Here is a 20,270-nt window from a genome sequence, read left to right as displayed (position 1 = left end):
AACTAAGCATCAAATCTGGAATGGTTTTACGAGGTGGCTCCCAGAGACTCAGGTAGGAGGGTCCCCAACTTTGCCCTCTTCTCCGAGAGTGGAGATAACTCAACACTCTGAAAGAAAATCCTCTGTCCGCCACCCCAGCAACTGGGAACTGGATGTGGTAAGGACTTCCAAGCCCCACTAGTAGAAGTAAGGGGGAACATAAGCATTGGGGAGTCCCGAGGAACAGGTCTCCAGAAACAGTGCAACAGGTAAGCCAGTGTAAAGTTTTGCAAATTAGATACTGCCAAGGGTAGTCAAGTGGGGTATATAAAGACTGGAGCAAGCGAACACAACGTTAGATGGCAAAGATGAAGACTGAGAAATAGCTGTTAGTGTCAGCGGAGGTATGTATGTTCTGGAAGGACTGGTGTTTGGCAACCTCAGCCTGAGGTTCCAAGGCCTTAGGAACACCCCAAAGATATTAGGGCAAAGAAAAGAAGCCACCCAGTGGTCACAGAGGTAAGAATGTTGAAGATGAACATTAGAGAAAAGATCATCATTTCCCAGAAAGTTCCAACATCAAAGGAACCAAGAAAGGAGAGACAAGGCAGAAAATGAAAGCCTGGTCAAGATATTAAAAAGGACTGACTATAGATCCCATGAAAAACTATTGGAATCACAGTGTAGGACTTCAGAGAGGAGATGAAGAGACAGGTAACAAAGGAGATAGGTAAAAAAAGGTGGGAATAGGAAAACTGAGCACTAGACAGTGCTACTGGAGACAGGTGGTCAGCACCCCAAGTTAGCAAAATGTTTCCAAGAACAGAAAAGGGGGAATGGCTATAAGCCATAACAATTAGAGAATTCCTTATTTGCAGGTAAAACTTCAGGTTAAAAATCCTAAAGCTTTCACATCGTAATTTTGTTCCAATATTAAATGTTAAACTTCATCCATTTTGGACCATATTCAGAGGTTGTTCAATGAGGTTGAAATTTGAGTCTACAGTGGCCAGTACTTTATGTATTATGTGATATAAAACATAGTTATTTAAGGTATATTATTATTTTGTTGCATGTACAATAGTATAATTACATAATTATATGATTTTTATAATAATTTGGTATGGTTAGTCACTTTTGCATTGTTAGTGTCTCCTTTTTGCTGTAAGGAAAGCATCTTCTATGATCCTACATAACTTGAAAAAAAAATTTCTGTTTTCCTTTCTTTATTATGATGACATTATACCCCTCAATAAAGAATATTGTCATTTACCATATTTTAGTGTTGAACTGTCTATAGCTCCTCCTTGTAGTCCTCTCTGAGCTCCCATGAAAGTCATTCTCATGGTCGGGTTCAGAAAGAAGAGAAGATGAGACAAGAAAGACATCAGAGAACCTATGACACGATGAACTATAGCAGTAATGTCTTCCACAGGCAACAAACCTCTAATAACCATACACAAAGCAGAGACAGTGTTAGCAACATTGCTAGAACCTTGAAGAGGAGGTAATAGTCACTGTCACTTGAGAATTCATGGTCATTCTAGCAGTTGTCCAAATTTTTTTATGTAATTTTACAAAGTTACAACAAACTAAAAGGAAACAACCTAAGTTAACACCATTTAACTCAGAGAAACAAATCAATATACCTAACAACTTAAAATTTGCTTTACCAAATAGGCAGTGTTTAAAGGAACATTATAACAGTCAGACATTTGTTTTCTCTTTTCAATGCTTCCTATCTAATTTGAGTTAATCATAATTAAACAGGAGTCCCATTTGTGTAAATAGGTTAATAAATTTATGGTTAACTGAGCAAGTTATTCAGCAATCAAAAGTTCTTGTTTTTGAAAAAATTCCATTTGCTTATTTGTTTGTACTTAAGCACAAAGCTACACCATGAGCTATTTGTGCTGTGCCCATCATCAAACCCAATTTTTAGAGTTATAAGTTAGCAGAATTAATGCCGTGCCACTGGAGGGCTGAAAAAATAAAGAATAATAAATATTAACTTGCAGTATTTTTTTTTCATGGAAGCAGTATCTTACCCTAAGTAACACTCTTTATGGTTGTAACTTGTAATATATGTATATATGAAATTAATGCTATACTACTGGTTAGAACAAACAAAGTCATAATCACAAAAACAGACATCACTGCTGTTTCTTATGTAACCAGTAGCCTTTAGGCTACACCCTCACATTCAAGATCTGTGTACATGCTGTCACTAGTAGTTGCATCAATGAAAGTAGTGCCAGCTGTCAATTCAATTGGTATGTATCTGAAGTTGAACAAGGTTTTTGAGTTATGGCAAAGTTACTAAAGCTTTCTAAGGTGTTATAATGTGATGGTGGCAGAAGGCCTTAATATCTTTGCCATAATTCAGAAACAAACAAACATAACCCCCCCCCCCCATGCTAGTGGCAATGGTAATCAAAGGCAACTACCATAGTACCTGAACCATTCTATCCCAGAGCTGAATGACTTGAAATAATTGATAAAATAATGAGAAATCATAAAAAAAATAATTTAAAACAGTAACACTTAGCAACATTTATTTTTGTCAATTACTTTTCTGACATTAACCAATTTAGTTGTAATTTCGATTAATCAATAATTTTATCTGAAAATAAAGGACGGTAACAGATAATCAAGTTTTTTAATTAATTAAGTTAATCACCCAACTCTACTAAATAGCAGGTTTGTTTTAAAACAAATATTCATTTAAAAAGCATGCAAGACTGTACAGCATATATAAACATTTATAACATTTAGTTATATTTGAGTGAGAGTTCAGTTATCTCTGCAGCATTACAGGTTGTTACTTAACTAGTTAATACAGTATACTAATACTGTGAAATAGTATTTATCTTTGTAAATTTTCTACTTCTATTAAAAAGACCTTACAGAAACTAGGTTAAGCCCTGAGAATCTATATTTTACAACATCACTTCTATAAACTACTAGTACTTTCTACAGATTACAAGCAATGTGAGACACTTACCTTCAATATATTTTTAACATTTGCAGCTGTGAGTCTATTCCTTTTAGCTCTTTCTTCTAGCACTCTATCTATTTCTCCATCAATACCTTGAAGAAGCTCTTCACACTCTTTACTGTCTAAAGTTTGTCGTTTCCTTTTCTTCCTTTTTTGCACTTTTTCATATGTGTCATTTTTCTCCTCTCTTTCTTTTCTTTTTAAACTTATCTTTGGTTCTTTTGGATTAACTTCTTTTTCTGGTGTTCCAAAACAAAAAGAAGAATATTCTGGTCTCAGTTTTCCTGCTTCATTTAGGATATCAATCTCTTTTCTAAGGTTACTCAAATGGCGCTGGCCTTCTGGTGAAGATAAGTTTAGTACCCCTGTAACTTTTGATGATTCATTATTTCCTTCTAACTTTTCCTCAACTTTATCTTTTTTGGAATCTGCATCTTCAGACATTTCTTCATTAATTTTAATTTTATTGTTAAACCCTTCTGAACACAACACATCAGACACTTCACAGTAATAGCCTTTTTTTTCTAGCATACAAGTATCAGTGAGACATTTAACATAGGAATCCTGCTCTTTCTGCTTTACTACATTAGAATTATCACAATCATCATGTTCCAAACTTTCCTTCCATTCTCTTTGATTCTTAATAGCTATATCAACAGCTGACAATGCTCCTTCAGAGCCGACTTTAGAGAAATTAGTATTTTGAGTTTTTACCCCCACATACTGCACACTGAATGAATCTTTGCTTTCAACGACTTCCTCAATACTCTTCTCATAGCAATCACTTTTTTGATGATTATACTGATTAAATTTTCTACAGTCCTGTATAACTTTGTTTTTTTTTAAATCATCTTTCCTTGAGCAATGCACAGATGTATCAAAAGATATCAACTTTTTTGTCTCAGATCCATCACATTTATTCTCAGGACATTCCATTTTGGGGGAACACAAAATATGGAAGTTTAAGAAAATTACTTATATGCAGTTCAAAAGGTCAGAAGTACATTGCAAATAATTCACAGACACATACTGTGGCATTAAATAAAAAAATTCCAAGTAAATCTTACTTTCTTTTTTCAAACAGCTTCCAAGATATTTTTAGTAAAATATTAAATCAAAAAACCTCCATATATGCAGTTTCACGTTTCATTAATTTCTTCAGAAAGTCCTAAAAAGTTATAAAGTTTACTGTTTCCTCTTTGCAGCTCTGGTCTTCAACAAGTTTTAGGAGTCATACTATCCCACTTTGATACTTAATCTTTATATTTTGGTAATTGGTCTGAACTCTGATCATCTGTACAACTGATGTATGACTTCTTTGAAAATCTTGAAAATGATCCTGCTGTCATTTTTCTCTTTACTTTCCTAAAGAGAATTTTCAAAAAATCATACATTTTATTTCATCTCACTTGCTGTACTAAAATATATATGTATGCATGTATACACACACAAATAGTAGGATACATAGTGTATGCATGGATGAGACCTTACATTCATTCATACACACTGTAAGAAAAACAAACTGATTCAACCACTAACTTTTACTTCCAAATAAAATTGAAGAGCAATTAGTAGCATATACACTGCATGGTATTACATCCTGTTCTCCAGTCCCATCTAAATATCTGGACATCTTATGACTAAATAACTGATCTTCTTTTAGTAATATCTGCACAAATGTCGTTGTCATTAAATTTTGACTGCTATATCTCTTTAGCTTAGTCCCTACATACAATAAGTAATGCCATGGGACAGTATAGTCAGTGTTTTAGGACTAGAGCTGGATGATTCATTTGATATAATCCATTATGTATGAGCATCAGTTACATTGATTTTGTCACATAAAATAATCAGTGAATCAGAATTACATATACAACAAAAACAATGAACTAATTGAAATTAGTGTTTCCAATTATTGCTGTGTTTGATTATTACAATTATGTGAATAATATGTTAATGAGCCAAATGACTAATCAATTATCAAATCCCAATAATTGCCCAGCTCTATTTTTAACAGTTTTCTTAAATCTAAAGGCTGTGGTTGGGCTACGACTTTCATGTTTGTCAAATCAAATTCAGTATAAAGACAGTTGGGTGTCAGTTCACTGTGTATGAATTGTTAAGTTTTGACCATTTTGTACACATATTTATAGTCTAACCGAGGCCTAGAAATTTCTACACACTACAAGTTATTATGATGTAATAACAATTGATCAAAACAAGAAAAACTTAAAAAGGTTGTAGTAACATGAAGCAATAATACAACAAACACCAATTCACAACAACTGAACCACACAACATATGATCTGTAAACAGTTACATAATAAAATGTGTGATAAAATATTGCTTCTAATATAAATACATTTAACTATACTTAAGCCATCTATATCATAACACTTGTACTAATTTAAACAGTAATGTATATCTAATAATAATCCCCTCTTCAAGAGAAATATTTACAATACTTTTTATACTATATACAAAGACTATTTTCAGTTCATGTACAAGGTCTACTCATACAATCTGCACCAATATTTGCAGTCTCCTTGATGGCCTCAATGCAGAATGGGTAGTTCTGGAGGTACAACACCCACCTCATGATCTTTGCATTGTTGATTTTGCACCTCTGTATGTACGCAAGGGACTGATGGTCCTTCTGGATGATGAATTCCTTCCCAAAGAGATAGTTCTGGAACTTCCAGACAGTAAATATGATGTCCAGACACTCTCATTCAATCACAAAGTAGTTCTTCTGACTCTTCAACAGCTTTTTACTGATGTACATTATGGGAAACAGTACATCTTATGTTCTTGCCGAAGTACTGCTGCAATTACAACATTTGATGCATTGGCCTTAACAATGGCAAACTTCTTAACATGTTCTTCAACTTCTGGAATGCTAGCTGCTGTAGTTGTTCTCACTTTACCTTGTTAGGTTGGCCTTTCTTGGTTAAGTCAGTCAGAAATGCAGCAACTTCAGCATATTTTGGGATGAACTTCCTATAGTAACCCACAATTGCTAGGAAGGATCTGACTTGCTGCTTCGTTGTCGGAACTAGCGCATCTTGTATGCGGGTTAGCTTCTCCTCATCCATGGTTATCTGTCAGTCTCCCACCTTGTGTCCAACAAGGTCCAGCACAGAATAGTCAATGTAGCACTTAGATAGTCTGGTGGTCACACCTGCTGCCCTTACTCACCTGAACAACTCTCCGCATTTCTTCAGGTGGTCTTCCCATCTAGCTGTGTAAGTCAGAATGTCATCCACATAATGCTTGATTTTGATGGTTTTGTGTAATGTTTTTCTCATCATGCAGTTGAATGTCACTGCTGAGTTGACTAATCCAAATGGCATCCTCATGAACCGGTAGCATACGTTTGGCATCACAAAAGCTGTTTTCTATTTAGATCCTGTCTTCATTGGGATACATCAATAATCTATACTGCAGTATATCTTGGAAAAGAATTTGGCCCCATCTAGTTTTCCCATGATAGCCTCTGGGTTGCACATAAGTTTAGAGTCAAATTTTGTCATGAAGTTCAGCTTCCAGTAATCTATGCAGAAGCAGTTTGAGCCATCCCTCTTCTTCGGAATTATAACTGGTGAACAGTAGGCTGACTTCAGAGGCTAAATGATTCCAGCTTCTAACACTGCCTCGACTTCCTGCTTGATCAGGTCTCTTATCACACAGGGCATCTGGTAGGGTTTCATCTTGACTGAGTTCCTGGTCATGGTCTCAATCTTGTGTTGCATAAGGTTTGTCCTGCCTGGTCTATCTGTGAAAACATCTGCACAGTAGGTCTTTTAGCTCTTTCTTCTGCTTACCAGTCAGTTCTTCACTGATGTTGACATCTTTGTTCGTCTCATCTCCACCCTGCAGTCTTAGGTCCAGTAGGTCTTCATCTTCTATGACAAAGTCGCTGTCTTCTGGTTCTGCATCTGTGATAGCTACACCTGCCATGTATATCTGTGCCTCAATAGCTGCAACTGTTAGGTCTTCTTCCTTCTCAAAGTACCTCTTCAACAGATTGGTGTTGTAGATCTTTGTTTTTCCATCCACTTTCACTTTATAGTCCATTCTGCTGACCATTTCTTGCACTTCAAAAGATTCTTTCCACTACAGGGTGTCTGTAGATAGCAGAACTAAGACCTTTTGTCCGACCTTGAAATGTCAGTCCTTGGTCTTCTTGTTTATTTTAACTGCCTTGAGCTGCATACAAGATCTCTCGAGCAAGTTGACAGGTCTCCTCCAGTCAGTTTCTGAGGTCTCACACATACTGGTATGTGTTCCTCACTTCCAAACTCTCCTTCTCCTGTCCACAGTTCTTTCAGTATCTGCATCAGACCTCATACTATTCTTCTATACAGTAACTTGAAGGGTGAAAATCCTGTACTCATTTGTGGGATTTCTCAGTGAGCAAATAATACTTCCTGCAGGTACTGGTCCCAGTCACATGATCTCTCCTGGCACATTTTCTTCAGCATGCTCTTTAGTCATTTTGCAACCATGTGCTGTGACGTGCAGTACCTAATATCGCTATTGTTATATTTAGTTCCAAAATTAAACTAGTAAATGAAATTGTTTGAAATTTGACATGAACTTTTGTAAAGACATGTAGTTTCAGAAAAATAAAGTATCTCAATTTTGATGTAATTAGTTTTTATGCATTACTGGGTTTAAAATCTTGGGAAATTACATTAATGAAACGGTTTTTATAAGAAATAAATAAAATACTTATAATTGTTCCAGATTCTAAAAATATTTTATCATTCCACAAAATGTAGGTTTTGTCTATTTTTAATTTTTTTTAAATCACATACCGTCCTTAAGTTTTCTAAGTAATACACAAGAACCAATAATAATTAGGTACAACTAAACCCAAACAATAAGACAAGTATAGTACTTTTATTTACTTAATAGTATTCTACATTATATATATATATATATATATGTGTGTGTGTGTGTGTGTGTGTGTGTGTGTGTGTGTGACATTTTAATCATGTTTCATAAATGTATATATCTTAATTTCAAGTTCATGTTTCATTGGACCCATAATTTTGTCTATTGTGCTGATAAAACCGTCACATCAACAGCACGAATAGCATCCTATTGCTGTAATATCTTACTCTCACTCCAGCCCTTTCTTCTCTCTGCCTCTAACGCAGACACATTTGAATATCACTACAGAAAAAAAATGATAGTAAGAAAGTACACGTATGCTATTGTGTGTATGGTTCTTGAATACAATTTGTTTGATCTTTTAAACAAATTTATTTTAGTAAATGTTCTTGTATGTGGCTTCACAACACAAAGTACAACTTTAACTACCACTACCAGTGAATGTATAGCAAAGTTACAGTACAAGAAGTTTGTTTAACTTCGCCCTTGTCAACCCCTGGCTACATCTGTACCTGTAAGAGTTTTCCAAAGGAAACAGATGCCATAAATTACAAAGAAAGTGACTTTACAGCAATTAAAAAATTGGTCTAAGTCACATTCTTCTTATTGTAACTGTCCGCAGGCAAGATTTATATTGTACTTCAAAACATAGGCATATTCTCACTATATTCTCAATATACAGAGTATTTGTTCTATCAAGCACCCTCCAGTCCTCATTTGCTTTTTTTTGTATGGTATCTATTTATTTTCACATATTAAGTTTCACATATATGCAAGGCTCCTAAGGGAATGACAATTTGTTTAGTCACTTGGAAAAATCCAGTCATTCCTAAAAGCTCGTTTCTTCTGAATAGCAGCCTTTGATCATCATCCAAGTTTGTTTCTTTTGTTGTCCACAGATCTGAGCACTTGAAATCTCATCCAAAGGAAGATGTTGTTTTATGCATAATATTTATACATGTTATATTGCTTATGATGAATATTTAAACATAATTCCTTTATTCAAATTAGTTTTCAGTGTATATTTTTCAATAAAGTGTGATGTCAGAAGCATTCACAATTTTAGGTATAAAACTGAAGAATCTGTTTACATTGTATTAGTTCTACTTGCCACTTACACAAAATATCAATATATTGTATTTATTAAGTATCCAAGATAGCAATAACTAATGAACTATTTTTCTTTATAGTGACAACAGCGAAAATCTCATATAACAGGGGAATCTCACATGAGGTAAGATATATGTTTTTATTCAAATATTCATAAATTTCACATATTTTTATCTTACTTATGATGAATAGTTAAATAGGATTCATTAGTTTAACTTAACTAAAAGTTATTTTCAGTGTATTTTGTAACTTTATATTCATATCTATACACATACATCAAAAATGTACATGGAGCGATAGCTTATAAAGAAGTATAATGTTATGTAAGAAACATTTACAGTGTTATGTATAAAATGAATAAATTAATTCTACATACTTGTTCTACCTAGCAGTTACATAAAATATTAATTGTGTTTTTCAAGTCTTCAGAATATCAAAAACTAATAATGTAAATGATTTAAGAGTGACACTTGTGTAAAACATCTGTTTACAATTAAAAGGAATACAATGTTAAAATCATTATGCAATAAACTGTAATGAATTTAATGTTTATACCTTTTAATTATAAATAAACTTATAAAGTATTTTTCCTCTAGTGTCAACAGTGAAAATAAAGTTATACCTGTAGCTTCTGAATCTCACATAAAATAATATGTACGCTTTTGTGCACATAATCAAATAACATATACTTAATACATTTTCACATATTCTTATTTTTACTTATGACGAATATTGAAATCATATTCATTAGTCTTACATCAATGAAAGTTGTTTTCAGTTTATTTTATAATTTTATGTTTAGGTCTATACACATAAATCAAAACTGTACAAGGTGTGATAGCTTACAATAAAGTATGATATAATGTAAGAGGCACTTCCAATATTATGTATAAACCAAAGAAACTGTTTATACGTACTAGTTCTACCTAGAACTTACACAAAATACTAGTTTCTTGTGTGTTCATCATCAAGTCTCCAGAATATCAATAACTAACTGATTTTTTCAACTATTTTTTACTCTCAGTATTGTTAGTAAAACTGCTGAAGAAACATAGATTTGCACACCAGCAAGGGGAACACCTAAACGACAATATCAGAAAAAAAAAGAAGAATGCTGAAATATAGTGATGTTACTTTTGAAAAAATGTTAGCTTTTATTGGTGTAACTATTGTTATGGGTATACATTATTTAACACCTCTTTCAGATTACTGGTCTACCACTTCTTCACTTCATTTACCCTAGTTTTCTTCAATATTTTTTAGAGAAAATTTTCTAACTATCGCTCGCTTTCTGTATTTCATTAGCAATACTAATAATCTACTTAAAACTGATGCTAAGCATGATAAACTCTTCAAAGTCAGACCTGTGTTCAATCATTTACCAACAGCTTTTTCCATTCAGCTCACTATAACCCTTCTTGGGAACTATCTATTGATGAACAAAGGCTAAAATTTCATTTAAACAACTAACTAAAAAGTCTACCCTGTTTGATAAAAGTTGCTTTCACTTGGCACTTGTAAGAAGGACAGACCCCACTTCCCAAACATCTTAACAGATAACTTAAAAAGGGGAGAGTCACAGTTTTTTCTTATTTATTGCACATTACTGTGCTGTATTATATTTTTATACATATCATGTGTTTCAGTTTCTACTTAAGATTTATGTACAAAGTTTTTAGTATTTGTCTGAACAGTGTAAAACTTTATAGTTTACATGTAAGCTCTTCAGAGTTTGGTTTCAACTACTGATATACACTTGGTTATTCATCTTCAGATAACATTTTGGTAACAATGTTGAGCTTCAATTTTTTTTTCATCTATTCATGATTTCCTTAAAAATGTATAATAAAGTTTTCAGTGTACACTTACATAGTGTATAAATGAACAGCTTGTATGTAAGTTCTTGACAGTTTAGTACCAGCTACTAATATGTGCTGGTTTATACATCTCAGTATAGCTTTTTAGTAACAATGTTACACTAGTTTTCATTTAGTTTTCCATCTACTTATGATTTGCCTAAAACTGTATGTATACTTCTCAGTGCATAACTTACCAGTTTGATTTTGAGTGCTTTTCATTACCAGATAGCTAATAAATTTTTTAACTTGTAAATAATGTTGAACCGAAGTGTTAATTCCTTTTGCACTGTACTCATGAATAGTAATAAACTGTACATATTTATTTACAAATCTTGTTTATTTAACTACCCTCACAATTTACACTTTTACTTCTAATCACTTACTATTTGTTATCATTGATTGCTCCTCTTTTGAATATGTACCTTGATTTGTAACTTTTGTATTTTAATTTTATGTAATTTCATTTCCTCCTTTTACAACTTTTCTTTGTAAAATATAAAAATAAATTATTTTATATTACAATCAGTTCTGTTTTCATATATATATATATAAAAAAAGAAGTGTGGGTCTTAGACTACAGAGTAGATAGTAAGGAAAAAGAAAAAAAGTAGCCTAACTATCAAAGTACTACTACTAGTACATACAAATGTCACAAGCTCATCTCTCTGAATAGTGAATTGTATTTTTATTATAAGCTAAATATAAAAACAAGGCCAAGTAAAAAAAATACATGTTTAGCATCCCTGCCTGCTTCTTTTTTTTAGGGGGGAGGGCTGTTTTATTTCCTTTTTTGGATTATCATTTTTTGATCATACAAAGAAGACTTCTGAATAAAAAATGAGATGAACACAGTTGATTCATTTTGCCATTTTTCTTTGTCAAACATTCTGTATCATTTTGATGAAAAATAAAACAAAGAAGATTTCTGATTGACATGGACCCTTTGAAAAACAAGAAACAATCATGAAAAAAGGATGCAAACTTTTTTTCAAAGAGGTCATTTAAAAACATAGAATAAAAAAGGACCTCCTTACTTTTTGAAAAACTCTGAACACTAAACATGTTTTTTTTTACTTGGCCTAAGCTAAGTTATTTTACTTAGACCTACTAATTTAAATGCAAAGAAATATAAAAATCACAACCTCTTTCAGTTTAAAGTGCTAAGACTAGTCCACTTGTATAAACCTTATATTCGAAATATCAGTAAATCTTAACCCTTACATTCCATGAATCGACTTTTTTTCCTAAAAACATATATTTTGAGTTAATACTGCAATATAACAATTAAGAGGAATAGATAAATGATGTAGCATGATTTTCAATGCTATAGAAAAATAATAAAAGTCACATACATGCCATGCATTTCTTTTCAAAGGCAAGATTTTTATGATATATAACAAAGGACTATGGCCTCTACACTAAGTATATAATATCAAAATTAAATGTCAATTTTTATAATAAGTATCACCAACTTTCCTATTTTAAAACAAAGAACACAACATTTTGTCACATGCTTTGCGTATCATCCTATGATTTTCCAAATGTGAAATACAGTTCACTGAATACGGTGGTACCAAAATTGACACCATAGGACTGACTAAAAATGTTACCACTGAGGTTGAACATGGCCAGATGCTATTTTATAAAGACAAAATACTAAAAAAAAAAAGGTTTAAATACCTATCACATATAGCAGAATAAGTGCTAAAATACAAATAAAAATTATTTTTAATTTTTAAAGAAAATGCTTTAGCCTTAGAGGTGCTTATTTACAGTCTAAAACATACTTTGGATTGTTTTTTGTTAAACTTCTCTTTTCACCTTAATTAAATAAAACAATTTAGTACAAATAATTGAATATTATGCTAATACTTAAAATTAAATCTGAAATAAAATTTTGAATAAGTTATCTATATTTTTTTATTATTCATAATTGCAGTTTTGCCTTCAGGGCAAGATAAAATGGCTATGGTAACCATAGGGTTAAGACTCCGTTAACTCTCTTACAAAGTCCATTACATATGAGGTTGTATGGGTGATAAAGAGCTGCCTAGTGCTGATGAGTCTACACACCTGTTCTATCAGTTCTGAGGTAAACTGAGTCTATCTGTCACTCAAGACATCTTTTGGAAAGCCTACTCTGCAAAACACTTCCAGGAAGACTTCTATGACTCTCTCAATCTCTACTTTGAAACTTGCAAGAGCTTGATGCCTCTTTACTTTTCTTTTCTTAAGCTCTTGTGGTGACTGCAAATGCCTCATCAATCTCATTTCTGTCTTTTTCTTCCAAACTTCTGAGTAACGTGTCACATAGTCAACTATTGTCAGCACATACTGGTTGCCCTTGTCACGCAAAGTTGTTAGTGGTTTGATCAAGTCCACAGCAACCCTGCTGAATAGCTCTTCTATGAAAGGCATCTCACCCAGGAGCACCTTGGCTATCTTCCCTCCAGGCACATTCCTTTGGCAAATGTCACATGACCTACAGAATCTAGTCACATCTCTGATGATCTCAATGGAAATTGCTGGTGATTCTATCTGTCGTCTTCTTCACTCCTAGGTGTCCTCCCGCAATCAACTCATGAGCCAACTTCATCACTTAAGTCTGATATTTTGTTGGTACTATGATCTGTTTAACTTCCCCAGCATTCCCTTACGGTCTTCTATTCTGCAAGACCTTTTCCCTTTGGTCTTGTGCTTGAATTTCTCAAGGGCACTATCCCAAAGTTCCTGCAGTAAAGGGTTTTTCTTCTGTGCTCAATTCAGTTAACATAGACCTATATTTGGGATGTCACCTTTCGAGACTTGAAAGGGCTTGATATCTTGCTTACTTTTCTTTTCCTAAGCTCTTGTGGTAACTACAGATGCCTCATCAATCTCATTTCTGTTTTTTTCTTCAAAACTTCTACTGCCAGTTATATTGCTGATTACCAAGTCATAGATGTGTGCCTTCATACACATGGCCTCATGGCCTCCCAAGTAGAATGAAGTGTCCACCTTTATTCTTGCTATGGAATACTTTCTCACTGTCCCATCAATCAGCACACACAAAAGTACCTTGACTGTCTTCTAGCCATCAGATACTAGACTGGTTCTCACTGCTGCACCCAATATCTCATAGGACTTTCACTTTCTTGTACCCAGTTTAGCCTTCACCTACTAGTATATTGTGGTTTGTTGGTACCTCTCAATGTTTGTCACATGATCCAGTCACGAAAGGCACTGTTGACCCATTTGCTAACTTGAATTGACCATCAATCATCACTGTTTAATCATGGTGATAGCACTTCCTTCTTGTGATGAAACTGATGAATTGTTTTCATTCTTTTTCTTCTGGCAGCAGCATCCATGGTGACAGTTACCCTTTTCTTGTTTCTTGCCAGCACCATCTTTGTAGGTAACTCCAACTGCTTTATGTTGAGGTTTCTGCTTTTGCTTGTGGGTGATGAACTGTACTCCTTTGCAATGTGCCCCATTTTGTAAGAAATATAGCATCTCTTCTCTTTTTTGTCTATTCAATTCTTGTCACCTTTGGTGGACTCCTGTTTTTGGTCAGCCACCCCAGGTTTCAACTTTAACTGGTTATTCTTGTACTTGCAAGTTATACATTCTCCATGGGCTTCTAGAAACTGCTGTGCCAGCTTGATCATCTCACCTACATCTTTTGGTGCTCTCTCTCAGTGCAACATAAACTGTTCATGTATTAGCAGATCTTCCAGCCCTTCAAAACTGTCTTCACACCTGGCCATGTCAGTGCACTTCATGAGGAATTATCATAGATGTGTTATAAACTGCAATACAATACAGTTTCCCCAGTGTCAGGTTTGATTTCTTTGAACTTCTGGCAAAAACCTTTCTTGATAAGTTCACAGCATTTCAACAAGATCACTCTTAACTTGTCATAGTCCATGGAATCTTCTGACGTCATGCCCAAATACATTTGTAAGCTTTTTCTGTGAGAAGGGACTAAGACAGACTGCCCAGTCACCATTATCCCAGTTCAGACTTGGGTGAATCTTTCATACCTCTCCATGAAAGCATTCATGTCATCTTTATGTTCATCAAATTTGGGCAGCTTGGGTTGGCTGGCCCTGACCCCATTGACATTCTTGGGTCCTCTGTCTTTTTGTTGGGTGTCAGAGCTTGGCCATTTCAATTTGTGTTCTTGTTCTCTCTATTTCCAGTCTCTCTTTTTCTTCTTTCTCAATTTGAATTTCATGCTCATATTGTTCTTTCAGTCTTTCTTCCTCTCTTCTCTCTAGTTTTTGTTGTGTAACAAATTCTCGTAGATCACCATCTTCAAGCTCAAGTCCCTCGCCCTTTTCTATCCACTTATCAAAGTCAGTCGACAGGGTTGTATAGCATGTTTGTAATCTCTACAATACTTTCGCCACCACTACAACTGTGTGTATATAAGCCTACTTTGCCTGCTGCTGTTTACATCTACTGCCATTTACCACTATAGAGTCCTGGCTGGCTTGTCAACGTCAGATTTTTACATATGTGTGGGCCAGATTTTTACAGTGGGTGTCTGTGACTTGTTGGCAATAAATTTCAACAATAAACAAACAGCACACAGTCCACTTGTTTTAAAATAATATATCAAAACAAGTAAGATGTACATATACAAATATATATCTCACTGTTGGTTATCACAGTTGTATCCATATCTTTAAATAATTTTCTTTTTTCATCAAAGTCCACACAGGTTGGTTCAGTTACTTTAGAACACAACTGATAAAACATTAATTTTCTTTGCTCTGTTATTACAATACAATCTTTATGGCTAAACTCTCAATCACACAGTTTAGATCTACCTCTCTATATGACTAAGTAACTGTCTCTCTTTGTCTTACTTTCTATATAACTAACTCAAACTACATTTTGTACATGTATTTATAGCCTGGCTGAGGCCTAGAACCTTCTACACACTACAAGATATGATGTAATAATACTCAATCAAAACAACGAGAAAAACTTAGAAGGTTCTAGTAACATGATGCAATAATACAACAAGTGCCAATTCATAACAATCGAAATACACAACACATGGTGGTTACACAAACCTGCAATAAACTATCACTTCTAAAAATATAACTAAACCTAACACTTGCACTATACTTAAACCATCTATTCATAACACTCACATTATCCTAAACAGTCATGTATATGAAACGTTTCATAATCCAGAAAACTCCCTATTTGAAACACTGGTATGATTTTTTATATACTTGCTGCATCAACATGTACTAGTTGTGATTATCAATTAATTTTATACACTTAACAAATCATAATACTTGTTAACAAATATATAATATATAAACAAATATATAAATAATAAGTCCAGAAGTGTCTGCCAAAACAGAATTTGTACCCTGATACTCTGTTACCGCTACTTTAGTGTCATGCATTTCATCAACAAGGCATAAAAATACACAATGTGTGGCAAAAAGTCATACTAAGTTGCCTCAATATCCAGATTTTTGAAGCAATTCTAAAAGGTTCTTGAATCCTGCAACACATACACAACTATATATATATATATATATATATATTAAGACAACATAAAGACAATGGTGTTGTGACTGTCAGATCAGTTGAGAATGATCATGTAATCTACCTCTATACACACACACACACACATGCAGAAAGAACTGTAAAAATAAAGTTATATTGGTGGATACACTATGCTCTAGTCTGGCATCTTTTCCCATACTGAATGCCAGGCCCGCCGACAGGGGGGGACAAAGGGGGCAACTGCCCAGGGGCCCAAGCAAATAAAACCTGGTTATGCCGTAAAGCCTGCAAAGCATCTTTAGACTATATGTTCATTTAATGATAAAAACCATAGTTTTTGGGTTTTCTTTGCATATAGACACTTGATACCATTTGACAAAGTGCCACATAAAAGGCTTGTATAAAAAAATTATATATATAGGTGTGGGAGATAAGTTAGCAAATTGGATAGAAGAGTAGCTGGATGGAAGAAGAAGGTTGTTACAAATGGAGTTCAGTCACACTAGGATAATGTCACAAGTGAGATACTTCAGGGCTCTGTCTTAGGACCTTTGCTCTTTTTGATTTACATCAATGACAAAGATGAAGGAATAGTCAATAAATTACTTAAATTTCCAGATGATATTAATGTCTTAGTTGTTGTTAGCTGCAAAGAGGATGTTGCTGATTCATAAAAAGGATTTAGATCATTTAGTGAGTTGGACAATTAAATGGCAGATAATGCATGTAGGTTATCATAATTTGAATTATTAGTATAATTTGGATGGGAATAATCTTAACAGTGTTATGAAAAAAAGGGATCTTGGTGTAATAGTTTAGAGGATGGAACAGCAAAATCCTGTGTTGTTCCAAAACATTATGTTATGTAGGTAAGAATTATTTAGAAGAATCCATGGCTGAGATGACAGATTTTTAGGGATATGCTTAAAGCAAATGATGGGCTGTTTCAATCTATGAAATAGTTTTCAGGGTAAGGATGAATTATGTTCTAGAAATGGGCTACACTTAAGTAGGTTAGGAAGTGTGATGTTTAGAGAAGTCTTACATATACTAATTAAAGGTGTTTAAACAAAAATTGCATACTGGTGAGGGTAGTGATTTATTGAAAATAAACCGATATGAAAGCTTGAGTAACAAAGATATTGGGAACAGAAAACTTAGAGCATAAAACAAGTGTATGACTTAAAGACAAACACTTGTTGTACATATATGTTATTAAAGAAATGAGCATTACACTATTAACATATAAGCAACAAAAAACATTAGTCTTGAAAGGCCATCCTTACACCCACACCTTTGTATTTTAGGAAATTGCTGATTCCCTCCTTAAACTCTTGTAAATTGCTGTCTTTCAATACTTCCAATGGCAACTCATTCCATAAGTCAACCATGCTGTTAGCAAATAAAACTGTTCCAACTAGAGCCTAGCCTGTCTTTCCAAACCTTAAACTTTCATTCCCTCATCCTCCAGAATCTAGTACAAAGCAATCAAATGCCTTTATCCCAGGAAAATCTTATAAGCTTTACTAAGATCACCCTTTACTCAACTTTCTTGAAAAAACAAAAACAGATCTTAACCTATTCCTATCCAATAACTTTTCCATCTAAAGAATCATCCCAATAGCTCTCCTCTGAATTTTTCCTTTCTTAACCCATTCCTTGCCTCTGGAACATGTACTTCCCAGTGCTCCCACCCCTCACACTGCAACTGGAACAAATGTTTCCCATTTTTGATGCTCTTCCTACACCTACACCTTCCTCTACTTGGTCCAGGTTCATCATATTAACTATCATTACTATATGGAGAGCTAACATCCTCTTGTCTCACTGCCTCATCAGCATCATGCATTTGAACACCACTCGACTCACTTTCACTATATTCTAAGTGCATCGAGCATATTTACATATTAGTTAGGGTTACTACTTGCCATTAGCGATGCGGACACAGTCAGTATGCAGTTGTTGTACATTCCACTTGGGGATCTTGTTGGTTACTGAAGGGCTGAGTAGAAAACATTGAGGGAAACCATGCATCAACATTAGGTGGGAGGCCAATGACTACTTTCCAACTCATATTACTCCTATATATCACATGTGGCAAGTTTGAGTAACAATGGAAAACATTTGTCCCAGTCATAAGACCTAAACACTGATGATGAAAAATCTGAAAAAATGCCCAGTCACAGTGAGAGGGAGAACTAGGAAATCTATGTCTCAGTTGCAGTGAAAGGGTTAAAATAGGGTGACAAAAACTATTCATAGTATTTTAAGTAAAGCCCAACTTGTATAAAGAAATAACTGAACAATGGCTTCATATAGCTGCAGGTATAACTGTTAAAATTTAGCATATGGTAGTGGTGGTGTGTGTAGGTATAGAGAATTAAATTTAAAAGTAGGAGGTTTTGGTGATTTATAAACAATAATAAAAAATTCACATACCATTCAATTTCACAGTAAAAAATTAGTGGATTTATACAGCAAGTTCAATTATGTAGTTAATAATTAATGAAAAAGAATTAAAAATCGTACCTGTGAATTGACCTTTTGCACCACCCCACCTTCCCATTGTTAACAAAATGTGAGCAACTGTTATCAAATTATTACTTTACCTGGTAATCTGAGACTGCATGAAACCTGTGCCAAGGCAAGGTCAACAACCAAATACTGTGATTGACAGATACATACCATTAGTAACCTGCCCACGTCATGTTATGGCATAATTGATACATCATACATATCACTATTATCATATACTGTTGCAGCACACATTCTTTTGCTCTAGCCACACCCAGTGATATAACATATAGCAAACTGTTGTCAAGACAACATATTGTCTGTTTTTATGCCCAATGATATGACTTAAATCAAGTTTTTGGCTAGCCAATGTACAATCTGTTTACAAGCCCCCATTCATCATTTTTGACATACTATGTATAGGTTTATGCATTGTGTAACACACACCACAAAGTTTATTTTATGACTTCATTTCTACAAATTCAATGGTTTTAAAGATTTGTTTGTGTGTCTTCAAATAGATTTTACTGGATAGGTATGAGACAAGATGTGGAAGAATGGTGCAGGACCTGCAATACATGGTGTGCTAAAAAGGGACCCAAGCATAAGGGACGTGCTCCAGTGAAGTTATATCAAGTTGGTGCACCAATGAAAACAGTAGCCATTGACATTGCTGGTCCTTTGCCCCAAACTCGTGCTGGAAACAGGTACATTTGTGTGGTGATGGATTATTTCACCAAGTGGCCTGAGGCACATGCAATACCGAATCAGGAAGCTACAACTGTAGCTTCGACTATTAGTGATTTCTTCTTCAGGTTTGGTATGCCATACAAATTGCATTCGGATGAAGGCCGTAACTTTGAATCAGCTGTGTTCCATGAATACTGTAAGTTGTTTGGCATAAGAAAGACCAGAACAATGCCACTTCACCCACAGTCTAATGGGATGGTAGAAAAGTACAATTGGACACTGGGACAGGAATTGGCAAAGTTTTGTAATAGCTGCCAAGATGACTGGGATGTCTTACTCCCTCCACTGTTGATGGCATATAGGACAGCAGAGCATGAAACCACTGGATACACTCCAGCAACGCTGATGTTTGGTCGGGAACTTTGGTTGCCAGTGGATCAGTAAACAGGACGCCCACCTTACGAAGAGTTGCCTGAAAATGTGTCAGAATTTGTGAAAGTGTTATCGGAAAAGATGGATAATATTTACCATCAAGTGCATTCAAACTTGAAAACATCTGCTGATTCGATAAAGCTATGTTATGATAAGAAGTTGTTACGACAGCGGAAGTCACGTGACCCTGGTAACACGTAATGAGTTCTAGAAAGCCCGGGGAACATGTTGAATAATCCAGTATTTGCTAGGCGCCTTCTATTCTTGTATAT

General features: G+C 34.4%; 1 protein-coding gene across 1 annotated transcript in view; it reads right to left on the bottom strand.

The window, feature by feature from the left end:
* LOC106460462 (GON-4-like protein) overlaps positions 1 to 20,270 on the bottom strand; it is a 211,856-nt gene that overhangs the window by 188,981 nt on the left and 2,605 nt on the right. Inside the window, exon 2 of the mRNA XM_013920158.2 lies at positions 2,984 to 4,342. Coding sequence (XP_013775612.2) covers positions 2,984 to 3,913 — 930 coding nt within the window. The 5' untranslated portion in view covers positions 3,914 to 4,342. The remainder of the gene's footprint in view (positions 1 to 2,983; positions 4,343 to 20,270) is intronic.

The sequence above is a fragment of the Limulus polyphemus genome, unplaced genomic scaffold (assembly GCF_000517525.1).
Source record: "Limulus polyphemus unplaced genomic scaffold, Limulus_polyphemus-2.1.2 Scaffold775, whole genome shotgun sequence".
NCBI classification, from domain to species: Eukaryota; Metazoa; Arthropoda; class Merostomata; order Xiphosura; family Limulidae; genus Limulus; species Limulus polyphemus.
Note: the sequence above shows the minus strand (reverse complement) of the source record. Positions and strands in the feature narration are given on the sequence as shown.